The sequence below is a fragment of the Rattus rattus genome, chromosome 1 (genome assembly GCF_011064425.1).
Source record: "Rattus rattus isolate New Zealand chromosome 1, Rrattus_CSIRO_v1, whole genome shotgun sequence".
Lineage (NCBI taxonomy): Eukaryota > Metazoa > Chordata > Mammalia > Rodentia > Muridae > Rattus > Rattus rattus.
In genome coordinates, this window is record NC_046154.1 from 90983128 (window position 1) to 91008691 (window position 25564).

General features: G+C 45.4%; 1 protein-coding gene across 1 annotated transcript; it reads right to left on the bottom strand.

Moving 5' to 3' along the window:
* Positions 1 to 1184: 1184 nt before the first annotated feature.
* C1H9orf43 (chromosome 1 C9orf43 homolog) lies at positions 1185 to 25533 on the bottom strand. Its single transcript, XM_032903220.1, has 14 exons — positions 24834 to 25533; positions 18007 to 18159; positions 17751 to 17895; positions 11044 to 11098; positions 9291 to 9391; positions 7805 to 7865; positions 6318 to 6481; positions 5520 to 5667; positions 5126 to 5183; positions 4800 to 4843; positions 4560 to 4605; positions 3188 to 3342; positions 1992 to 2064; positions 1185 to 1655 (listed from the first exon to the last, which is right to left on the bottom strand). Exons 1-14 carry the CDS (start codon positions 24892 to 24894, stop codon positions 1426 to 1428), a joined length of 1494 nt encoding a protein of 497 aa, XP_032759111.1. The 5' UTR covers positions 24895 to 25533; the 3' UTR covers positions 1185 to 1425.
* Between the last annotated feature and the right edge of the window lie 31 nt (positions 25534 to 25564).

Consider the following 25564-nt stretch of genomic DNA (forward strand, 5'->3'; position numbering starts at 1 on the left):
TGAACTTGGGGTATATATTCAGTGAACCACAGTAAAAGCTTTGGCATTCACATAACACAAATAACTCGAGTATGTGTTTTTTCTTAAACCTCACAGGCCTTCGCTTGGATCTTGGTACCATGGCTGCGCAGACGCTGACAATTTATTATATTATATTCCCTTTACTTTTTATGCAACTTTGAATTTTTAACCAGTTAAAAGATTTCTGGGGTTTTTGGTTTTGGTTTGGTTTAGTTTTTTTGTTTTTGTTTTTTTGTTTTTTGGGGTTTTTTGTTTTGTTTTGTTTTGTTTTGTTTTTGTTGTTGTTGTTGGTTTTTTTTGTTTGTTTGTTTTTTGTTTTTTTCTTTGTTTTTTTGAGGCAGGGTTTCTCTGTGTAGTTCTGGCTGTCCTGGAACTCATTCTGTAGACCAGGCTGACCTCAGACTCAGAGATCCATGTGCCTCTGCCTCCTGAATGCTAGGATTAAAGGCATGTGCCACTACCCTGCTAAAAGTTTTTTTAAAAACTAAAACATGATAGGGGGAAATCCACCTAAAACCAAGTTAGAAAGCTCCTGAGACTCTGGGATTCTGGGTCTTTGTGGACGTTGGCATTTCCCTGCAGACTAGATTTCTTAAAAACTGGAAAGCTAAGGTCTTCAGAGTTGGTATGAATTCTAGGAAAAGAAGAAGAGGGGGTGAGATGTACAGATTAAAAGAGAACAGAGCATACTAAGCAAGTGCAACTTATGGGCCTTGTTTGGATTCTAATATAACTATCATTGGGTTGTGTTACCTCAGGGGCAAAACAACTTAGTGACACATGGAACTTTAAAGATGCTTGGATATTTGAAATCAAGCAATCAGTATTGATTCTGTAGAATGAAATAACTTTTAGATTTTTGGTGCTTTTCTTTTAGAGATAATATTGAATTGTTTGTGGATACGATAAACTTTTCTTCAAATAATGTACTTTTTGGTGGGAATACTACACAGTGATTATCACTCTATACCAGTGCAGGCCCCGCTGTCAAAAAGAACCTTCTCCAGGGACTGTGGAGCATTTAAGGATATTATGGACGTTCCCATAAACTGAACCCAACTTCCCAGCACTGCAAACACTTCTGACAAGAGATAAAGTAGACCCAAAAAAACCAGACATAATCAAGTGCTACCTCCTCTCTTCCTGGAAACAGAGAAAGAGTCTTTGCTAGAAGGGGTTGTGTTTAATCGTGGAAAAGCTGCCTCTATTCCATGGAATTAGACCTTTATCCCCACTCAATTTGGAAGTAAAACATAAATGAAGAATACAGGGTGTCTAGGGCCTGGTCCTTCTGGAGGATCCAAAGAACAATATTCTCTCTTTTCTTCCCTGTGTCCAAGGTTGTTGTCCTCAGAATACCAAGAACTCTTCTGGCTAAGGCTGCCCCCAAGTGATGGCTTGAGCCTAAGCTTCTAGAGATGCCTCACTCTGTGCCCTAGAAAGATGGCCTTCCTCATCTTCCTCCTCGGTGGCCTGAAGAATCCTCAGCAGTTTGAGCTCGGGGTTCCAGCTGATATTGTCCATAGCTGCAGAAAGGCTCTTGGGGTTATTGTCTTTGCTGAAAGACTCGACTTCCAACTCAGTCTCCTCCTCGTCATTAAGGTCCTGGTAAATTGTTTCATATAGTACAGCACCTAAAAGAAGACCCAACCGGGGTTGGGGATTTAGCTCAGTGGTAGAGCGCTTGCCTAGGAAGCGAAAGGCCCTGGGTTCGGTCCCCAGCTCCGAAAAAAAGAAAAAAAAAAAAAAAAGAAGACCCAACCATCAATTGTGTGGCAGATTTCTCCCAAATGACTGTATGTAACAAGTGGCATTTCAGGGAAGACTAGGGTCTCTTTAGGATCTCTCCAAAGGTTAAGAGCTGAGCTCACACCTGCAAACAAGACCCCATGCCTGAAAAGGCAGTCACACCGACTAGCACAGGGTCAGTTCTCCCACCCTCAGGCACTTACTAAGACTGCTCCACTTACTCTCAGGACTGGTGTAGTAGCTGGCACTGTAGTAGCTGCCGAACTCATATGCCATTGGCTCTTCTAAGGAAACCTGAAATTTATTGGGGTAAGCAGAGGAAATATGAATCTAGAGTTTATCGAATTAAAAGAGTTTTCTAAAACACACTTATCTTGGGGAGAAATTAACATCTAAGACAGGATAAAGATTCACTTCCTGGAACAGAAAGCAGCCCCATCTCACACATGCTCTGTTTTCCAGACCAACCAGATGAAGCCAGGGCCCACTTTACCCCATTTCCACTTCTCCCCATTTCCAGAAGTCAACTAAGGGAACCCTGCCTCCAGAGATGGATGCCAGAGCAGCCACTGCTCTCATCGAGAGACATATGTGGTCTATTTTTATGCCAAGGAATTTGAGTGAAATGGTGACTTCTTCAACCAATAAATGGTGTAAGAAGTAACACTGCTTTAACTCTAAGTCAATCACTTAAGGAGCAACTAGAAAAAAATGACTAAAAGTTAAAGAAAGAAAACTAAAGCAGGCTAGAGGGACGGCTCAGCAGTTAAGAGAAATTGTTGCTGTTGTGGAGTTTAGTTCCCAGCAACCACATCAGGAAGCAAACATCTATCCACAATTCCAATTCAAAGTCTGGGTGATCTGATGCTGTCTTGTGGTCCCTGTCAGCACTGCACATCCACAATACACATTCCCTTTCTCTTTTTCTCTCCTTTCCTGTCTGTCTCTGTCTGTCTCTCTGTTTCTCTGTCTCTGTCTCTCTCCTCTCTCTCCCCCTCTATCTCTAGCAATGCACTTATACATAAAATAAAATGTATTTTTAAAAGACAGAAAATGACTAGTTTGTCATTAAGCATCAATAAATCACTTAGAGAGAAATCATAGAAGAGAAAACAGGCAACGATGCTAATAACCCCTCCCAGTAGCACTGAATGACCTCACGTAGGAGAAAAATGACTGTCCAGTCAACTTATAGACTTATTAAAAGAAACAACACATCATGTACTAGGCATGGTGGCATGAAGCCTAGTCATCCTAGGCTACTAAGCAAGTTCTAGGCTAGCCTGGGCTACATAACAAGATCCTGGCTCAAGAAAAAAACTAAACAGATCATCTATGCTTGTACTTCAGGGTAGTTTGCTACACAGTAAGAGATGGGTGAAACTGGGCCCCAGCAGAGACCTTGGTGTATACTCACCTGTCTCTCTAGGGATGTTTTCTCCATTCCCACCTCCCCTTTCAACAGCTTTCGTTCAATTTCACGTCGTGATATTCTGAGTCCTACATGGTCACGGAAGGAATGGTCATGGAAGGAATGGTCATGGAAGGAATCGCTCGACGTGGTATCATCCCCTGGAACAGAACCTGCAGGGGCATGGGCCATCATGAGTGTTGAAAGTTGCTGGGTGTGAGGCTTGTTTGTAAAAAACGTGCGTGCGCGCACACGCGCACGCATACACACACACACACACACACACACACACACACACACACACACACACCTCCTTCAGGAAATATTCTCCCTGCCAAGGTTATCAGAAAATATTCTCCTTGACATGGTTATCAGGGAATATTCTCCTGCCAAGGTTAATGACTCCATGATGATCAGAGACAGCACGAGTCCAGGAAGTTAGGGTGTATCTATGTCCTAAGCAAAAATGGTAAATACTGTGATTTTCAGGAAAGTCCTTAAGGCTGTGGGAAAGAACTCCAAAAACATGAGTTTAAAAAATATATAATCAGATTTCTCAACTATGCAAAATATAAGGATACAATATGAATTATATGAGGAGCTTCATGGACCTCCATTAGGAGCCAATTTGCCAGAAATATATTAAGAAAGGAGAGGAAAAGATTTAGGGAGTTGTGATCGCAGGGTAAGATCCCACCCAGCTAAGTTTATTGTTTGTGCTTACAAAAGTGGGCAGATTCCAGAGTTCAAGGTCAGCCTGGGGCAGAGCTAATTTAAGGCCCATGTATGGTGGGAACAGTGATCTCACAGATGGATCCCACCCAGTTAGCTTTGTCTATGCTTACAAAGGCAGGCAGATCTCTGAATTCATTTGCAATGTTAAGAAAAATGTGCTTGCTGTCTTTTCCTAGGAGTCAAAGAACTAAGGTCAAGAAATTCTGATTAGTGAGATAATCAAAATGGAACCTGGGGTGAAGGGTTGAATTGATATATAAATAAAAGACTAGGCTTTGGTCTGTGAGAACTGAGCTATTTGGATGAGCTATCTGGAGATTTCCAGAGAAAGCTGTCTTGAGCAGAACAGAGGCTGTCAGCTTGTACCCATAATTTGACTTCGAGCCATTTCTTTTGCAGATCTCAAACACCCCCTTCCTCAGAACCCCTCTCCAAGCCAAGGCTGGTGCTTGGCACTGATGGACTTATGTGACTTAGTAACACAAAGCTAGTTCAATCTTCTTATTATTGGCACTTCGCGTCCCACTGTTGGAATTCTAGCTGACCCTAGAGTACCACCCTATTTGGGACATTGTATTTGTCACATTCCAGGACTCTACTTGACTAAGCAAAGGGAGGGTTATAAATGTCAACATATACATACCATACTGTTCCTCAACATCTTGCTTGGCTTTCTTTTTTTTAGCCTCCTGAAACCAACATGAGAAGGAACTGAATTAGGACTTTGGGAAGTAAAGAAAACTTTTTCAGAAAGAAAGAACTCTAGACGACTGTCTGCACAACGTCATATCCACAGCCGGCAGCCAGGGAGAAGCCTCCTCTTAGGTATCCCTTCCCAGCCCACGCCACAACCCCACCCCACAGGCTTCCCTCATGGCTCTACCTGTTTCTTAGTAGAGGTTTTCTCCTCCTGCTGCTTCCAGGAATCTGGTAACCAGAGAAGTTGGCTTAGTTCCCCTCCCCCTCCCCCGACAGCCCACACCTTCTGCTAGGCTACCTACAGTGACTGGCCCCACTACAGTGACCCTCACTCCCTGGCCAGGACCAAGCAAGAAGCTGCTCTGAAACTGGAGTCTCCTGAGTTCTTCACACGCCTCTGTGTGACTGTGGCAGGAGACAGAACTAAACAGGGACTACATGACATTAGAGAACTGTGCAGTGATGAAGGGAAGATGGTACCTGAGGATCCATGCCCAGCAGGGCCCTCACCTCGCTTCAGGTTGTGGCGCAGCTTCTTCAGGCAATCAGGATACCGCAGTGATGGTCTCTGCCAGGGGTGGGGGGGTCATTAACAAAAGGCCATTCTGTGGGTCTTTCTTTGCCCCAAACACACATATCTACCTAGTCTATAAACACGTTTGGCAGCAGGATTGTACCAATGTCCACGGACACAGGAATAGACATTAGAAACAGAGACCAGAAGAACCAGAGGCATCCCTCCCCTAGCCCATCTCCCTGTACTGACTTCCATTTCCATGCAATCCAGCCCTCTTGGGTCCAGAGAAGCAGGACAGAACAAAGCGTAAACGGAAAACCAATTCTGCCTTAAAGACAGATGGGCTTGATCTTGCCGTAGGCCTCCTCTGAGGTATGTAGCTCTTACTTGCAGGGTGAGGCGCTGGACAGTCAGATACATCTTAGATGAGATGGCACTGTCAGGCCGGCTCTTTTCCAGGGGAAGAGACTTTTTCATCTTAGACAACTCCATTTTCACCTCAGGGCAAGCTGTGGATTTCTCATGTGACAAGATGCTAAAGGGGACAAAGACACCCAGTCAGCAGCATCTCTTCCCGGAGAGTGGGGCCAAAGAGAAAGGCGAAAAGGGCTGACATCTGAAGACATTTCTGCCTTGGCTCTAGAAAGGCTTGTGTGGGCTCCCCAGTAACCCATTTCCCACATGACTGGCATGACCATAGATGAGTCTCTTAAAGGCCTGCTGTATACCGGGCTCCTGTGCTTTGTGCCACTAACTCCTTCTGGCACCCAAGGGCAGATGTCGTCACCCTCTTCAGTGTGCAAACAAGGGAGCTGAGCAGAAATGAGCTAAGTAAGCTACAGATATCCACAAGGCCAGCTAAGCTTCACTATACAATTCGAAGGTGTCACACTCCAAACCACACACACCATTCTGCCTCCCAGATGGACAAACATAACTAAAATAAAACAAAACAGAAGGAGAAGATTTTCAAGTGAAAGCACACATAGTAAGCACTGCCCAAGCCCAGTAAGTCAGCACTGGATGACAGTGGCAGTGGTGACTGTCACCCTGCCTGCCAGTAGACACAGACAAGCAGGGTCGGAGCTGGCTCCCTGTTCTCCGCAGAGCACATGGTTTTGCCTTTACTCAGTTTCAATGAAAAGCAGGGTTCCGGCTCTCTCCACATGGCTCTACAATGCTCACCATTCCTTCAGTAGATCCTGCGGAAGCATGTCGACTTGAGCCCATAGTGGTATGGCTTCAGAATGTAATTGCTCCAAGAAGTGTACTGGGGAGGGAGGAGGTACAAGCACTGCTGGGCTCCTCAAGTACCGCCTTCCACGGTAATACAGAGACGGCTTGCTTGTCTGGAACAGAAACAATGCAAAGGACTCTCGGAATCATCCTCACCTGGCCTGTCTCTTCCCGCCAATATCTCCCCCCAACCCCTGACAAATGAAGCTCCTTGATTCCAGACAGGGTCAATTTGATCAAACTAAAAACACTGAGGGCAGTGGGCAGCAAGACTCAGTGGTGAAAAGCCCCACTGCACAAACTGGAGCCCATGATAGAAGAAGAGAATCGACTCCCAAGAGTTGGATGTCTATAACCATAGCACGGCACACATGTGTTCACACACATACACACACACACACACACACACACACACACACACACACACTATGCTGATGCCGATGACAATAACAGCCACAATAAATAAAAACGTTAAAGAGATCAGTGAAGCACCCTCTGGATGTGCCTGTAAGGGCTCCGAGGCCCCTGATGTAGGAGTGGACTGTCCTTTAATGGAGCCAGAATATGATGGCGTATAACTGGGAAGCAGTCGGGGGAGTGGAGTCTGGCTGGCAGCAGTAGGCATCAGGACACATGGTCCTGGTGACCACAGCTCTCCCTAGCTGCTTTCTGAGCTGCCTTCTCTGCAGCCAATCTATCAAGACCTGAGCATCCTCTGCCACAAGCTCCTACCATCCCAACACTGTGCCAGGCACTCGAGGCCAAGCAGCCATGTGAGCTGACAGAAATCTCTTTTCCTGTGAAGTTTCTCTCTCAGGAATTTTGTCGACAGCCATGACAACAACAAATAACACACAGGCCTCCTTCGATTTTTCCCACCTCCTCTCTGACATGCAGGACACCCACCTTCTCCCTTGCTGGGCATCTGACATCCTATTCCATCGAGATCAAGCCAAGATCAATTTGCTTTTCTGGAGAGACCGCTCATTTATCCACCGAGCAAGCCAACCATAACCATGTAATCAGATGCCACACCAAACACTGAAGTGGGAATTGGATATAACAGGAATAGAGCAGACACTACTTGCAAGACACAAGTCACTTTTACCAGAAAGGCAGGTTTGGGTTGGGAACCAAGATTTACTAACACCTGGTCCATTGGAATACTGCCCCATCATATGGGGATTAGCTTTCAGCAGACAGAAGTCTTCCCTGGATGGTCAGTGTTTCCTGTCCTCTCTTCAGAGCATCCCTTCCCTTCCCACAGAGAGTAGGTAGGGAAGGGTTCTGAGGACGTCAGTGGCTGTTCTTAAAGACAAGGTTTCTTTTACCCTTGGGTAAAGGACTTTGTCCATTCTCATAAGAGGGTGAGTTAGGGATGGGAAAACCGTCAACCCTACAGAATCACTTCAGAAGGGATGAAGCGCGGCACTCACCTCTCCCCATTTCTTTCTCCTCTTCTTCACAGACCTGCTGGGAACACCAGCCTTTTCTTGTCTGGAAACAAGAAAAACCAGAACTCATTCCCAGGTATTTTAAACAGAGACACTAAGGATATCTGTGAGTGGCAAGCCTGGAGATGGCAGGCAGCTACAAGTTTTCTTCTCTCATATATCCACCAGTCTAGCCCTGGCCCACCTTCTTTTACATGAAAAACAAACAAACTTCTATGGCTCATGTTGGTGACAACGTAATGAACACACAGAAATGCATGTGTAAGGAGGGGCTATTTGGGTACAAACAGAAAATGGAAAAAAATCTCAAGGTTGCTAAAAATGAGGAGTCTGTTTGGTTATTACGGTTTTAATTTAGTCACTTAATGAGAATTGGAACGTCAGTGATTGTTAAAGAAAAGTCAACACCTTTCCTATAGTAGTCAATGCTAGCAAGCCTCTGGGCCTCCCCTCTGCTTACACACAAGTCTGATACACTGTTCATTCTGTATCGATGCCCTAGGTCTCAGGGTAGAGATCAGAACTTTATATACTGTACTAGGCTCTTTTCTCAGTTTTTGAGGGGAAACAAAACAAAATTTTTAAAAAAAAGTGTTTGTTTCTAAGTGAAAGTCTTCTTTTTCTTACATGTATTTATTGAGGGGACTTGAGGCCACACGTGCCACCGTGCAATGTGGGGATCAGAGAACAACTGTCTCAGTCACTTCTCTCAGTCTACCTCGTGTGTTCCAGGGGTCAAACGCAGGTCAGTGGGATTGGTGGGGAGTGTCCTTGCTTGCTAAGTGGTAAGTATGGGTCCAACACTTATTTCTTAAACCTTATAAACAAATTTAGCTTTGGGAGGAAGGACAGCAAGAGAGCTTAGCAGGTAAAGGTGTCTGTCACCAAGTCTGATGCTGGGTTTGGTCCCTGGAACCCACATGGTGAAAAGAAAGGCGAGTGCCAACTGCTGCAAGTTCTCCTCTGACTTCCTTTCATAGGTCATCCTCTGACTGCCTTGCAGGTTCCTTGGCATACCCCTGCCCCTTAGTAAATAAATGTAAAATAAAAGAAAGTGGAAAGCCATGCCCAACCACCTGAGTTTGGTCTCTGGACTCCATCCCACAGGGTAGAAGGAGAACCGACTTGAACAAATTGTCTTCTGACCACTACACCTGTGCTATGACACGCATGCATGCACATAGATATAAAGCAAACAAATGTAGTAGGTAACCTGGACCACCCTGTCTCTGCGCTATTGATTTCCGTATAGAATCTGAAGTAGAGAATTCCCACAGCATGTCTCTCACAGGACACCACAACAGGACTGCAGCGCAGTGAGCCTCGATCATGCCCTGTGTTTGGCCAGCTGCTGCTCACAATGAGATAGCTAAAAGGGAGATCACCAAGGGGAGGGAGTACACAGAAAACTCAGGGAATTTAAGGAGCATGGGCACCGAGGCCTCTAAGTTCTAGACAAGATACTCACATCATTTTCTTCGCCATTTCTTCTGGAACCCAGGTCACAACCATGTTTCTGTCATCTCCAGAGAAAGGAAGTTTTGCTTCATTCAGATTCAATACTGAAAGCTAGAAACAGATGAGCAATGAAACAGGCGATCTGAGGCCCCGCCTCTGCTGAAACTAAGTTCCGGGCCAAACACTGCCTTGTTATGTTCACCAAAACAAACTGGTGATTCAGAAAATGATTTAAAAAAAAAAAAAAAAAAAGATTTGTGGGGCTGGAGAGACGGCTCAGTGGTTACGAGCACTTGTTGCTCTTGCAGAGAATCTGGGTTTGGTTCCTAGCAGCTACATGGTAATACATAACCATTCATAACTCCAGTTACAGGGAATCTGACACCCTCTTCTGACCTCTACAGGCGTCGGGCAAAGACACAGCACACATACAAGCAGGCAAAACACTCGTACATGTAAAATAAAATACGTAGATTTTTAAAAATTGAATAGGAAAAAAAAAAGAGCCATTTCTAATCCCCCAAATGATCTTCAGAGTATCCCACTCTCCTGTATCAGATACCAACACACGTAATTCTCAAAGGGAAGAACTTTTAACAATAACCTTCCTGGCTTCTCCATGACATTAGTGTAGAATGCATCTCCCATGAGGACAGGGTGCTACCCCTTCTACCAGTCTACTGCAAAACCTTAGCTCCCCTACAGGGGATGCGGACTGAAGGCTGGAAGCAGAGATACACTGGGTACTGGTAACCAAGGTTTCCTCCTGTAGTTTCACCTTACCTATAATTGAAGACACCCAGAGGAGTTAGGGTGTTAATTTCTCCCACCCTTCAGACTGATCACACAGCACTAGGGTTCAAGGAAATCCTGTAGATCATCTAGCCCATATTTCATTTAAGACTTTTTTCAAAGTTATCAAGAAAAAAAGTTTCCTGTTGGTCAGAACTGACTTGGGAAGGCAGAGAGACAGATCTCTGTGGGTTCTAGGGCAGCCTGATCTACATAGTAAGTTCCAAGCCATCCAGGGATACATAGTGAGACCCTCTCTCAAAAAAAAAACCCAAAAAACTAAAAAAACAACAACAACAACAACAAAAAACAAAACAAACAAACAAACCAAGAAGGAAGAAAAAGAAATGAAGGGAGAAAACAGGATAGAAAGTATCAGCATACTTCCCCCATGGTGAAGGCGAAGATTACTCTATGCTGCTTTTGACTGTAAAACCTAACTTTTTACTATTTTTTTAGTTATATAAAATAATGAATTTCATTATTACATTATCATATATGTATATAAATCTCTGTCTGATCATGGATCACAGGTTTTAGAGCTAGAAAACCCAATACTAGACAGCTCTTACAGGCCTCCCCATTTACACCACATCTGTCATGTGAGGAGAAGACCCAGGTCTGGTTCCTAGCTCACAACCATTTATAACTCCAGCTCCAGGGGATCCAAGACCCTCTTCTGGCCTTGGAGGGCACTAGGTACACACATGGTATACACGCATGGTATACACACACACGCAGACAAAACAACCATACAGAGGAAAATAAAAATTTTTAAGAAGCAATAATATCAAAGGCAAAATATCCCCACGAACGAAGAGAAAATGTAGAGGAAGCAACTTTTTTTTTTTTTTTTTTGGTTTTTTTTCGGAGCTGGGGATCGAACCCAGGGCCTTGCGCTTCCTAGGCAAGCCCTCTCCCACTGAGCTAAATCCCCAACCCCAGGAAGCAACTTTTAAACTGTGACTTACTTTGGGAGGTCTAGAATGGCTAGTCGCATCTTTGTCATGTAAAGACTTCCAAGACCTGGAAAATATGAGTTCCAACCATAAAATGAGACAAAGGGTTTCCCCTTTGCCAATGGAACAACCAAGTTCATGCTCTGAAGAGAACCCATCCACTTACTATGAAGGCCCCAGATTTAATGCTGTCATATAAATACAGGTGCCCTACATGCACGTCATACATCGCACTTTATAAGTATTTATCTCCTCCAACTCAATCCATAGCCATACCTGCTCTTTGTAGCTCTACAGAACTAGACACAGTGCCCTAATTAACAGTGTACTAAGGGCCAGCAAGATGGCTCAGGGCAAAGCACTTGCTGTGCAAGCCTGGCAGCCTAACCTTGATCCTGGACACCCACACTGGAAACCTAGAACCCATTCCCAAAAGCTGTCCTCTAACTTCCACATGTGCAGGTCATGCCCAGATGTGTACACACACATACACACTCACACTCACACACACACACACACACACACTCACATACATACACACAGACTCACATACATACACACACACACATACACACACTTACATACACACCCTACACACATCACATACACTCACACACACACACTCACATACACACACCCTACACACATCACACACACTCACACAAACACTCACATATACACACACATCACACACACATACACTCACACACACACACACACTCCCACACACACACACACACACACACACACACACACACACACACACACACACACACACACACACACACACACACACACACACACACACACACACACACTCACACACACACACACACACACACACACACACACACACACACACACACACACACATACACACACACTCACACACATACATACACACACCCTACACACATCACACACATTCACACACACTCACATACACACACACACTCACACACACACTCTCACACACACATTCACACACACACACTCACACACACAAAGAGAAAAGACACCCTCTTATGTTTTTCTATCATTTGCTTCTTATTTTTTAAGACAACTTAATTTATGACTGAAAGAGTAACATGGAGGTATGTTAAAAAGGAAGATTCCACACATCCTGGTTTATGAAGTGTCCTGTGATGAAGATCTCAATTTCCACTCTTATTTCTATTGCTCAGCTTGGTCTGTGCTCACAGCATTCCTGCTCAATGTTCCTGAAGAATGTCCTCTCCTCGGCAGGCCCTGTATTGTTACTCCTATAGTTTAGAGTTTTCCTTCTGCCAGCTTCCCGCATGCAAGCCTCCTCTTCCTCATGCTGTTTTAAGTTCAGGCTGGAGTCTGAGGCTCACTGTGCAGATGGGGTGCCCTAGGCAGGAAGCATTTCCTGTGCTTCCACAGCTCTGGGTCAGCCCTCTTAGGATACTGCCTACTGGTTTTGCCTCCCCAGCCAGGATGAAAGCTTTTGGGCACAGACACCATCTTATTCCCATGCGATAAACAAAATCCTGTGGGATCCCAGCACCCAGCCTGGACCCCCATCACTGCAACTCTATCTGTGAACTGCATACATGACTAAACAAAGGATGCCAGGCCTCCTGCTTTCAAAGGGGTATAAATTCCAGGTGAGCAAATAGGATGTAGTGTGGGACATATCCACAAGCAGGGCAGGAGCCACCACTGCTGGATGACTTCAGCAGAATCAGCACTCAGGGAAAGGGAAGGGGTGAAACTCAGCATTGCGCGTGGAGGAGGACATATTCAGTCATTCAACAGGAACCTGAGCTTCACTCTGTGCCTTACACTGTCGGAGACACTGGAAGGGCTCTGTCCTGGGCCCTCTGATGCTCTTAACCATGAAGCCGTCTTTACATTCCTCAGCACTGACATTTTAGTGAAACGAGACTGTGAACTGATGTCCCCACTCCCAAAGCTGAAGCGACATGAAGGAGTCTATAAGGTTGGATGGCTGATTTTATGATTATGGAGAGTGAGGATGCTACAGGTCCACCGCCAAATTATCCCGGGCTATCTCTCATTCCCTTTATAGCCATTTGCTGTCTAGCCCTGTGTCTGACTTAACATGCTTGGACCCATCAGGTGTGAGCTCTTGAGATGTGTTAACACATCATTAGTTTTCACCCACCCAAAAGCTAAGTAAGAATGTCATCACACCAAGGCACAGTGGCGTATGCCTTTAATCCCAGCACGCAGAAGGTAGAGGCAGGCAGATCTCTGTGAGTTCAGGGCCAGCCTGTTCTACAAATCAAGTCCAGCAGAGCCAGAGCTCTGTTACACAGGAAAAATCCTTACATACCTTCATGCTGTAGTTGTTGTTTGAGACACAGACTCTCTCCATAGCTCTGGATATCCTGGAACTTTTTTTGTAAACTAGGCTGGCTTCAAGCTTTCAGAGCTCCACCTGTCTCAGCCTCCTGAATGCTGGCACTAAAAGTCTGTGCCACACACTTCCATTTTCTTTGAAGTGAGAGCTATGTTTTGTGGCAGCAAAGCAAACAAATCAATAAAAGGCCAAAAAAAAAAAAAAGGCCAAATTAAAAGATGGCAAAGGTATATCTGGGAAACTTTAAATAGGATGCTCACCTCTGTGAAAAAGCAAATCTTAAATTCAAACTAGCTGAGGGAGAATCTAAGTCAATTTCTCAGATGGGCAACTCTGCCCTCAAGGGACACTGGGCAATGCATGGGTGTGTCTTAGGTTGTCATGGCTGCAGGGAAGAGAGTGCTGGCATGCAGTGGATACAGACAAGAACGAAACTCAACATCCACTGACACACAGGCCAGACCCTAGTAACAACTCTCCAATCCAAAGTCATGCTGGATTGCAAAGCCCCAGTCTAGGGAGTGAACTGTAGGTGCCTGAGCTGCAGGGTGGGTATTGCAGAGTACGTGGCAGACAGAAAGGACAATATGGCTGGAACCTATGAACAAGGAAGGCAGACACGCAAGACAACACCCATCAAGAACGCAGGACGAGGGGTTGGGGATTTAGCTCAGTGGTAGAGCGCTTGCCTAGGAAGCGCAAGGCCCTGGGTTCGATCCCCAGCTCCGAAAAAAAAAATAAAATAAAATAAAAGAACGCAGGACGTCCGTGGCAGTATAAGCCACTCCAGGACATAATGAGGCAGAACAGAGGGTGGGAGGACTGCCTGGGTAAAATGTTGGAGACAGTAAGGCACCATCAGAAAAGCCAGTCTGGTTCTGGGAAAAAGTTGAAATCAGAGAGAAAGGACTGTGAGTAAAGCGGTCCTCTAGAGTAATACATAGGTGAAAGGATTGGTATCGACTGAGGACCCCAAGACCAAGTTGTCAGCACAAAGGAGATTTATTTGCACCAGAGGGACAAGAGCAGGTAATAAGAGATGAAGAGGTGATAGAGGACAAGTGAGAGGGGGAAGGGAACAAGGAAGTGGGGAGGAGTATTTGTTCCGGGGGACACAGGTCTGCCCCTGGATAGAGAGGAGACATTGGCATGTCTCCAGGCTTTTGGCTATTTTGTGGGTTCCTTTTCCTTCCACCCTTTTTCACTCCTCTTCTCCTTCCCTTCCAACATCCTAAAACTAGGTAGAAGAGAAAATAGGCTAGAGGGGCAACAGCATCATCAGACCATTTCCTGCCAATCAGGGTGTTGCGTTTCAGGCCAGTTTGATCTTTGCCATCAGGATATCTAATTTCTTCTTCCCATCTCTTTGCACACGGCTACTTGACAAACTACAACAAATGTCAGCCAGCCAACCAGCCAACCAGCCAACCAGCAACCAGCAACCAGCCAACCAGCCAACCAGCAACCAGCCAACCAGCAACCAGCAACCAGCAACCAGCCAACCAGCAACCAGCAACCAGCCAACCAGCCAACCAGCCAACCAGCCAACCAGAAACCAGCCAACCAGCCAACCAGCCAACCAGCCAACCAACCAGCAACCAGCCAGCCAACCAGCCAACCAGCCAACCAGCCAACCAGCAACCAGCCAGCCAACCAGCCAACCAGCCAACCAGCCAACCAGCAACCAGCCAACCAGCCAACCAGCAACCAGCCAACCAGCCAACCAGCCAACCAGCAACCAGCCAGCCAACCAGCCAACCAGCCAACCAGCAACCAGCCAACCAACCAGCAACCAGCCAGCCAACCAGCCAACCAGCCAACCAGCCAACCAGCAACCAGCCAGCCAACCAGCCAACCAGCAACCAGCCAGCCAACCAGCCAACCAGCAACCAGCCAACCAGCAACCAGCCAACCAGCCAACCAGTCAGCCAACCAGCAACCAGCCAGCCAACCAGCCAACCAGCCAACCAGCCAACCAGCCAACCAGCCAACCAGCAACCAGCCAACCAGCAACCAGCCAACCAGCCAACCTGCCAACCAGCAACCAGCCAACCAGCCAACCAGCCAACCAGCAACCAGCCAACCAGCCAACCAGCCAACCAGCCAGCCAACCAGCCAACCAGCCAACCAGCCAGCCAACCAGCAACCAGCCAACCAGCCAGCCAGCAACCAGCCAGCCAGCCACCTCTGTCAGGGATCTAGCATTTATAGATCCTCTGAAAAGAGCCCAGAATTCCAAACATCACACACTTGCAAAACAAAATATCTGCAGCTGGCAAAATCACATCCCTGCTAGGGGACAAGGCAAATCATAGTCGGCTGCTGTGGACAATCTGAAACAGCCCCATATCCCACACCTGGGATTAAAATGAAAACACATTCGTATAATGTCTCTGTGCTTTTAAAGAAACAAAAGTTCTCACTCCAGTGGCACCCAAGAAAATGGCTATGTATAAAGGTAAGAGGGGAGCACCGTGCCAGGATGAGGCCTTTAACTGAGCTTGCTCAGATGAGCGGAAGGGGGCTTCTGCTTGCTGAGCCCCAGTGCTCTGATAGCTGTGCCTCGGTAGTCAGCCTCAGGAGGAGCCAGTGGCCAAATAAGGGGACAGATCTTGCTGACTAACTGTAGGAATGTAATCTCATGGATTTTTTTTTTAGCAATGCAGAGGGAATGGGGGAGAGGGGCAAGGCTGCCAGAGCCAAATCTGCAAGCTGGCTGGAGTCCCTTCAGTAGGCTACAACTCCAGAGTGAGCAAATAAGAAGGAATGATTGAGTGAGGAGAAGGGCAGAGTGTATTCCCAGAAGCTTCCTCTGCTGGTCAGAAAGTAAGTGTTGGAGGAGAGAATGAAGAGCAGAAGCCCACACAAAATCATGTGGGAATAGTCTAGGACAAAGGCTGAGGCAGACAGCAAGAGCACAGAAGGAAACCAGATGCAGCCGGAGCTGACTGGTGAGGGGGCTCTCTGCAGTGCTGGCACATGGGACCCGACAGGAGCAGAAGTGTGTTCTGTGCCTATGTGCAGATGCGGGGCCCTGTGTAGGTCCTGGCTGAATGTGGAGGATGTTTTCCCAGGGCTCAGGTTCTAGCGAATCAGAGAGTAGTCTACCTTAAGCCTAAGAAAAACTACCAGATTGCCTTCATGGACTAGAGAGAAGAAACCACTTAAAAGGTGGCCACTAGTGCTTGGACTTTAGGTAGCAAGGTCTTTGAATTTTCAGTGCTGAGGTTTCCACAGATGCTTGCACTGCAATTTCATGATTCAGCAAAACTGGGTCCCTAGACTCCTGGACTCTGCAAGAGATTAAACCAAAAAACCCCCAGGAGCTTAGTGTTCCGTGCCCCTGGAACACGAGTTGGCAGTTTTCTTTTGGGTTCCTCTTCCCATTCACTACTTTGGATAGGTTCCACTTGGCTGTTTTGTTTTTAATACTACTAGAGATCAACCCCCCAAAAAAAAGAAAGGAAGGAAGGAAGGAAGGAAGGAAGGAAGGAAGGCAGGCAGGCAGGCAGGCAGGCAGGAAGGACAGCATGATCCAGGCCTGGTGGTGCATGCCTTTAACTCCAGTACTTAGGAGGCAAAGACAGGTAGATCTGTGAGTTCAGGATCAGCTTAATCTTCTTAGTGAGTTCCAGGTCAGTGGGGACTATAAAGAGACTTTGTCAAGAAAAGAGGGCTGGGGGGCAGGCAGGCAGGCAGACAGGCATGTGGATACTGCTCTCTGGTGACCTTCAAAGGCTGACAAGGTTGCCCTTGTAGTAGCTAACTTGTGTCCTGACACTTAAAAAATTCATTTGCCCAGTACTTCAAATTGTGACTATATTTGGAGACAAAATCTTTAAAGACATAACTAAGGTTAGATGAGGTCCTGTGGGTGGGTCCTTATCCAATAACACTAATATGTTTATAAAAGGAAATTAGGGTTAAGACACAGCAAGAGCAAGGGCCACAAGAAGACTGAGGGACATGATGCCATCTCTTAGGAGAGGGGCCCAGAAAGAAATAACTCTCTGACTCCCGATTTCAGACTTTGAGCCTTCAGAACTCTGGGACAATGAGTTTCATTAGCTATATCACCCAGCAACAGTACTTCACAATGGCAAACCAACGAAGCTCCAAACCCCCATGCCCCTGGAACACGAGTTGGCAGTTCCCTTTGGGTTCCTCTCCCCATTCACTACTTACTTGGCTGTTTTGTTTTTAATACTACTAGAGATCAAACCTAAAGCCTCGTGCGTGCTGAGCTACATCCCCAGGCCTTGGTGTTTTCTTCTCAGTGTAGCCTTCTCAGAGGCATCTGTGTGGATAAGAGAAATGCACACGTGGGATCTGGAAACACAGTGTGCTAAGGAAAGACTCTGTGATAATTTACCTTCCATGACATTTGGAGGCTGGTTTTGACAATAAAGAACGTTCCTTAGGGAAGGTAAATTCTGATGCTTGACGCTGAACCACCCTCTTCTTGGCCCACAAGCAGGTATCCATGATATTTACAACAGTGAGTGTCGGGAGTTTATCTGAGAAAGGAAGTCAGAGCAAAACATGTAAGCTGCTGCTTGGAGAAAAGAAACCAAACAGAAAGAGTGTAGGGACTTTGTGGAGGAGGAGACAGAGGTTAGCTAACTCACCTTCAATTTCCCAGGCAGATTTGCTGGATGTGTCTAGGATCCTAGGATGGCCCCTCTCAATCCGTCGGAGAGATGCCCAACATTGTGGATGCTGACAACCTGCTAAGGTACAGACGGCTTCATCCCACTGGGACTCGTCCACCACTCTCATAGCTATAAAAAGGTTAAGACAAAGTTCAACCTTGTAGCAGAGAATTAGCAGCCAGACACTAAGGGGTTGTTACTTTTACACATTAGACTGTCATGCCATCCAGACTTCAACTTAAAATAAAGCCATAGACTCTCTATCGAATCCATTTAAGTAAATGGTGGTCACACAAAAAGAAAACAAAGAGCTGAAAAGCAAATATGAAGGTAAAAGCAAATATGAAGGTACCATGAGCTCAAATGGCAAGTCTAGGAGACTGTCTGCAAAATCCCTTCTACATGGCCACATACAGTCGAGTGACATGAGACGGACCCATTCAGCCTCAGTGTCATCTAGAAGATGACAAGTCTGTTTCAGTAACTACAGCAAATACTTTACAGACATCTGAAAGCTTGCATAGTGCACACCTTTAGTCCCGTGCCTGAGCAGACAGAGAGGCAGGAAGACCTCTGAGTTGGAGGCCAGCCTTGTTTATAGAGACAGTTCCAGGACAGCCAGGGCTACACAGAGAAACCAAAGCTAGCCAGATGGTGGCATACACCTTTAATCCCAGCACTTGGTGGCAGAGGCTGGTGGATCTTAAGGTTAGACCAATCTACAGAGCGAGTTCAGACAGTTAGGCTGTATAGAGAAACCCTGTCTTGAAACAAACAAACAAACAAACATGCTTGATGCTCGATGGGTGGAGTGGGGTGGGGTGGGGTGAGGCACACCTTAATGTAAGGGGGAGAGGTTCTGTCGCTAAGGTCTGGTTCCCCAGTTGGTTCTTGACTTGTCAATAAAGAAGGCCAGGGGCCAACTGCTGGATGGAATGTACAGCTGGGTTTCCAGGTCCAATGAGAAAAAGGTGATGCAGGGGAAGAGAGAGGGGCTTTCTCTGTCATGCTTTGGAATGAGAGGCAAACAGCAAACATTTAAGATCTCTGGGCAGCTAAGGCCTGCGGTTTCTGCTACAGGCAGGTGGCCAAAGATGTTTAATTTAATTTAAACAAGGATATTTGATTTAATTGGAACAAGCCACTAAGTTTAGGTCAGAAGGAGAGATGGAGATTATAAATTGGTATGAGCATGCCTTTCCAGTTAGGAGGTATCTGTGTTCAGCAATTGTGCCATGATAGGGAAGCTGTAAAGTGACAGAGTGTGTGTCCTTTATCCAAGGATTCAAGGGTCCTTGGGTGGGGCTGGCAATGAGACCCCTCCCGGAGCAAGGGTCTGGGGGGTTGGGCTGGAGGAGCATAAGGTGAGTAGAAAAGGAGAGCTGGCAGTAGCTGATCCTGGAAATAAGCCAGGTGGAATGGAAGGGAGCCATGAGGGGCCAGAGCACAGCAGCTCTTGGGTAGAGGTGGTATTGTGATTTGTAAAACTACATGCAACACCTTCATCCTAGGATTTAGGGGGCAAAAGGAATTGGATCTCTGTGAGTTCAAGGGCCAGCCTGGTCTACATAGTTAGTTCCAAGACAACCAGAGCTACATGGTGAGACCCTGTCATCTCAAAAAAAAAAAATCATTTTTGATCCAATAATTTAAACTAACTGTCAGAGCCAAATGCTCATACAATCCCAGTGGCCAAGGAGACTGAGGTAAGATGATTAATAGGAGTTTGATGTCAGCCTAGGCTACATAATGTGTTATGAGCTATAGTGTGGGATCTCTGTCTCAAACAAAACAAAACAAACAAACACACACACACACACAAAACAAACAAAACAAACAAACAAACAAAAACCCACAAAAGCAGAGCCAGGAAATGGTTCGGTGAGTAAAAAGCATTTGCCAGCAAACCTGATAATATAACCAATGCACACGGTTGAAGGAGGCAACTGACTCCTGCAAGCTGTTCTTCTGGTTTATACACACACACACACACACACACACACACACACACACACACACACACACACATACACATATACACACACACATACACGCACATACACACATACACACATACACGCACATACACACACACATACACATACACACACATACACACACACACACAGGTAGGGAAGAGAGAGAGAAGGAGAGAAAGGGAGGGACAGGGAGGAGAAGAAGAGTGGGAGGAAGAGAGAGAGAAATATGAATTGATAATATTAAAAATGGGGAAAAACAACAGGACTGGGAGCTGGCTCAGTGGCTGTGCAAGTGCAAGCATGAGAACCTGACCCCAGCTCCCCAGCTGAACCCACATAAAAGCCAGGCATGGCATTGAACCTATAACCTCAGCACTGGAGAGACTGAGGGGGATCCCAGGGCTTGCTGGTCAGCTAGTCTAACCACACCGGCAATCTCACAGTTTAGTGAGAGACCCAGTTTCTTCAAGAAGTAAGATGGAGGGGCTGAAGAGCTGACTCAGCGATTAAGAGCACTGGCTACTCTAGCAGAGGAGTTCAATTCCTAGCACCCACATGGCAGCTCACAACTGTCTGTAACTCCAGTACAGGCAATCTGACACCTTCATACAGACCCACAGGCAGGCAAAAGTCTAACGCATTTAAAGTTGAAAGAATGAAAGAAAGACAGAGAGAGAGGGAGGGAGGGAAAGAGAGGAAGGGAGGAAGGGAGAGGGAGGGAGGGAGGGAGAGAGAAATGAAATACAGACAGTGGAGAAGGGATTAAGGAAGACACTCAGTGTTAATTTTATATAATATATAATATTAATAATATATGTATTTGCATGGTCAAAGGTACTTGCGCACACACATGTGCATTGCAAACACATACATGCACACATAAAATGAAAAAAAATAAATAATATGTATTTGCATGGTCAAAGGTACTTGCGCACACACATGTGCATTGCAAACACATACATGCACACATAAAATGAAAAAAAATAAAAAATAATATCAGCATCCTTTTACCCTTCATTTATCAATACAAAATGTTACCATCTTTGAAAAGTCTTACTAAATTACAACCAGTAGAGACAGGCACAGAACTTTAATTCCAGCATTCTAGGTGGCAGAAGCAGGCAGACCTCTATGAACTCAGAGCCAGTATAAATTTACATAGCAAGTTTCAGGCCAGACAAGGCTGTAGAGTGAGACCCCATCTCCAAAAGAAACCACCAACAAAAACTTAAAAGCAATGAAGTCACAGAAGGGCTATTTAGCTGGTCAAGCCTTTGAAGACTTTCCTCACTTTTCAAACACTGTAATCATCACAAAATGCCCATGCCCTGTGAGTGGGTTTGCTCAGACGGCCATTAACTTTTCATCTCCTGGCTGTTGGCCTTAAGTAACCTCACCCTCCTCAGCCTATTTCCTCATAGGGTCCTACATAAGATTGTAGGGAGCCTGGAGAGATGGCTCAGTAGTTAAGAGAACTAACTGGCTGCTCTCCCAGGGAACCTGGGTTTGATTCCCAGCACACACGTGGTGGTTCACAACCTTCTGTAATGTCAGTTCCGAAAGATTAGATACCCTCTTCTGACCTCCACAGGCACTGTATGTGTGGTACATATATGCAGACCAAACATAAAATAAATTTTATGTGATACCCATAAAATAAAATTTAAAAATTTAATTGTAGGAATACACAGACTAACACACATGCATGCACGCACACATGCACATATCAACAATTAAATGAAAAGAGAGGGGAATAGCAGGACACCAGGGATCTGAAGGAGAAAAATGGGAGAAATGTGGGGCCCTGATTAGGAAGGGAAGGAAAATAAATACAGGTGGAGGAAGGATAAAATAACAGAATGTCTAAAATAGTCACAAGGAATCATACTTTTACTATCTACCTAAAAATACCTATAATACACAGCCATCTGGGCTGAGAGTGCTCCCTGTAGGAGCCACAGACTGTCTAAGAAAAACACACCAATCATGAGAAGCTGTTGGTCAGGGTTGTCCAGGAGACTCCCAAAACATTATAGGCTATTACTATTGCCCTTGGTCACCCCCAAAGGAGGGAAGTAAGTCCCTATTACTTAAGACACAATACACTTCAGACGAGAGGTTCAGATTAACATGAAAGTCTCCTCCCCTGAGGACTGCCTATCATAGTACCAGAAGGCGTTACTCAGGCTTCCAAAGGAGGGAAGCAACCAACAGTACTACCCAGCTATGACGCCTACAAACCACATCAATGACCAGCATGGTGCCATAACTCTAAGGTTGCAACAGAGGCATGCATACCTGGTGGGAAACAAAAACTCTAAAAGATCTTAAGACCCTGCTCAGCACGTGGGAAATCATGCCTGGTACTGAAGTCTTGTCATCTAATCCGGGATAGTGAAGTCATGGATCTTAAAGGAGAACCTACAACCATGCATTTACTAAACCAGCGCAATCCCCAACTACACTCTAAGTATTCGTCCTTTTACCCACAGAAGTGCGGTCCTCACCCCTCATGAAGGAAACTTCTCTTTGCATTTGGCAGAGATCGTTACTGAGAACAACAGCCAATCAAACTGTGGTTATAAAGCCCTGTCCCGACGGGTACATTGACAACACATTTCCTACAGCCCAGGCTCAGGGACTACACTAGAAGATGATAAGGTGACAGGAGCCAGGGGAGCACGGGTTTTGCTGTGAGGCTGTAAACTTCAGAAGCTACGCCCACGAAGCCCCACCAACATAACTGCTTAAACATGAGCTGACCAAGGACAGCACCATCAGACATGCTCACAGGGAAGGAAAGCAGAGGAGGCCAACCCTAGATAAAGAACCACAGGAGATTGAGGAATGCCGGGATCTGAAGAAAGTTTGCCCAGGGAGAAGGGTCATACAAACTGATCATCCAATACCAAATGGTCAGCCCTGAAAACATACATACAAATAACATTATTCTGACTTAACAGTGTGTGTGTGTGTGTGTGTGTGTGTGTGTGTGTGTGTGTGTGTGTGTGTGTGTGTGAGAGAGAGAGAGAGAGAGAGAGAGAGAGAGAGAGAGAGAGAACAAAAAGGAAAAGAGGCAATGAATTTGAAAAAGAAGGGAGGGGTACATGAGAAGGGTATGGAGGAAGGAAAAGGAAGGGGAAATGATGTAATTATATTATGATCTCAAAAATGTTTTGATTATTTTTGTAAAAATTGTACACGCAGGCTGGAGAGATGGCTCAGCGGTTAAGAGCACTGACTGCTCTTCCAGAGGTCCTGAGTTCAGTCACTAGCAACCACATGGTGGCTCACAACCATCTGTAATGGGATCTGATGCCCTCTTCTGGTGTGTCTGAAGACAGCTACAGTGTACTCACATACATGAAATAAATCTTTAAAAATATATTTAAAAAACTGTAGACGCTGGGTTGGGGATTTAGCTCAGTGGTAGAGCGCTTGCCTAGTAAGCACAAGGCCCTGGGTTCAGTCCCCAGCTCCAAAAAAAAAAAAAAAAAAAAAAACTGTAGACGATCACCAACCCCTACATATGACATGTAACAAGTACCCAGTAAATATTACCAGGCTAGGGAGATGCCTTAGTAACTAAAGCATTTGGAAGGCAAAGCATGAGGCCCTGAGTTCAAATATCCAGAACCCACATAAAGCCAGGCACAGCGGACATCTGTGATCTCATTGCTCCTACTATAAAATAGAAAGCAGAGAATCCTCTGAAGCTTGTGGGCTAGCCTGCAATAAGATTCTGTAAACAGCCAAAAGGAGATCCTGTTTTAAGGTAGAAGGCAAAGAAAGACCAACTTCCAAAGTTGTCCTCTGACCTCCACATCAGCACCATGTGAATGTTCATGCTCACACATATCTATGTACACACATTATACATAGAGAGAGACAAGTAAATGAAATTATACTAAGCTATTATCAATCTCCCTTTTAAAGATGCTATGCAGTCACTACGACTACCTTATTGCTCCTAACATATAATTATATTTTATCCCTTTATTTGGTGGGCATGGGTGCCATGGTACACACAAGGAGGTTAACAGGAAGGCCATCCTGTAATGAACCCAGAGACTACACAGCTCACTGAGCCATCTCACCCTGTCCCCTTTTTAACTTTTAAGGACAGTGTCCTTTTCTTCTTCTATTTACACTTATTGACTGTCAAATATATGAGAGGACCTGTTTGGGACATAGAGAATAGCAATAAACAAACACTTGGTTCTAAACAGCTTCTAATTTAAATTAGAGATAGGAATCTAGTGGCCTGGGCTGCACCTGGCCTAGGAGTAATTTATCTTGGCAGGCACTTTTAGCCCATGTCTTAAAAACTGAAATGGTCCTATAATGTTAGATTTCTGGCTTTTCTCCTAGATCAAAATGCCTGACAGCACCAGTTCTAGCTAAATGGTGGCTGGAATTAAGGCTTATGACATCCTTAAGACAGGCCTGTTCTAAGTGCAGAATTCTCTCCATCAGAACAATCCCTTAGCATCATCACCCTAAAACTGTTGGATCGTTTTGTTTTGTTTCTCCAAATAGGAAAATGTTTCTTTGTAACGTCTCCATTAAAAATAGGAAAAAGTCTTGGAACATGTTTTAAGAAAAAAAAAAAAAAAAGAAAAATTAAGAAGGAAATAAGCATTAGTTCTCAGGAGTATTTTTTTTCTGTACTTAATATGAAAATTATACAACTTAAAGCGACATTGTAAATGTTAACTCAAGTGATGATGATTTTGATAAGAAAAATGTAAGATGACTCACTTAATGAATTAAAAAATACTTTAACACGGGTTTTTGAATGAGAATACAATGCATTATTCTTACAGTCAAATGCTTTTCGCCCTTTCATTACCGAACCAGTCCGAATTGAGCTGCGAAGTCTCATCAAGCTTTTGAGATTGCCCAGGTTACTGCTGTCCGAATAATAGCATTTTTTTAAACGAAATTTTAGATAAAACTTATTCTTAATACAATTATCACAAAGTTGTGAAGGGAATGAAATTAAAGATGGACAATTCTAATGCATAATTCGGTGTAGTAGAATTGAATGAAAAGCTACACTGAGTTCCGGAAAAAAAAGGGGTGGGGAGGGCCACTCAAGTGTCCGTAGTCCGCGATTTCGCGGGATCAAAGCAGATTCCAAAGGGCTGTGTTCTGAGCCTCTGGGGGCGGACAATACTGAGATTGCGAAAGCACTCCCAAGTTTTGGCCCCGCCCACTTCTTCTAGAGGCCCCGCCCACTCGTCGGTCCCAGTCCTGCCTTGTCCGGCTTAGTCTACGCCTACCCCTTCCAAACTAAGCACCAGGCCGCACGGTTGCCTAGCAGCGGCACATGGCACGATGGGAGAATAGACGGAAACCTCAGAGAGTCAAACTTAGTTTAGTCCGAAAGCTCCAGCGATGTGTAGTAAGAAACAAGCCTGGAGTGGAACGTCCAGGATGCGGTGGAAGCGGATGGAAACCTCAATGGTCCGAAACAACTGCGACATGGAAAAGCTGGGCTACTCTGGAGACTTGTGGCGGGGTTGATGTAGCAGAGAAGTTGTGGTGCGCAA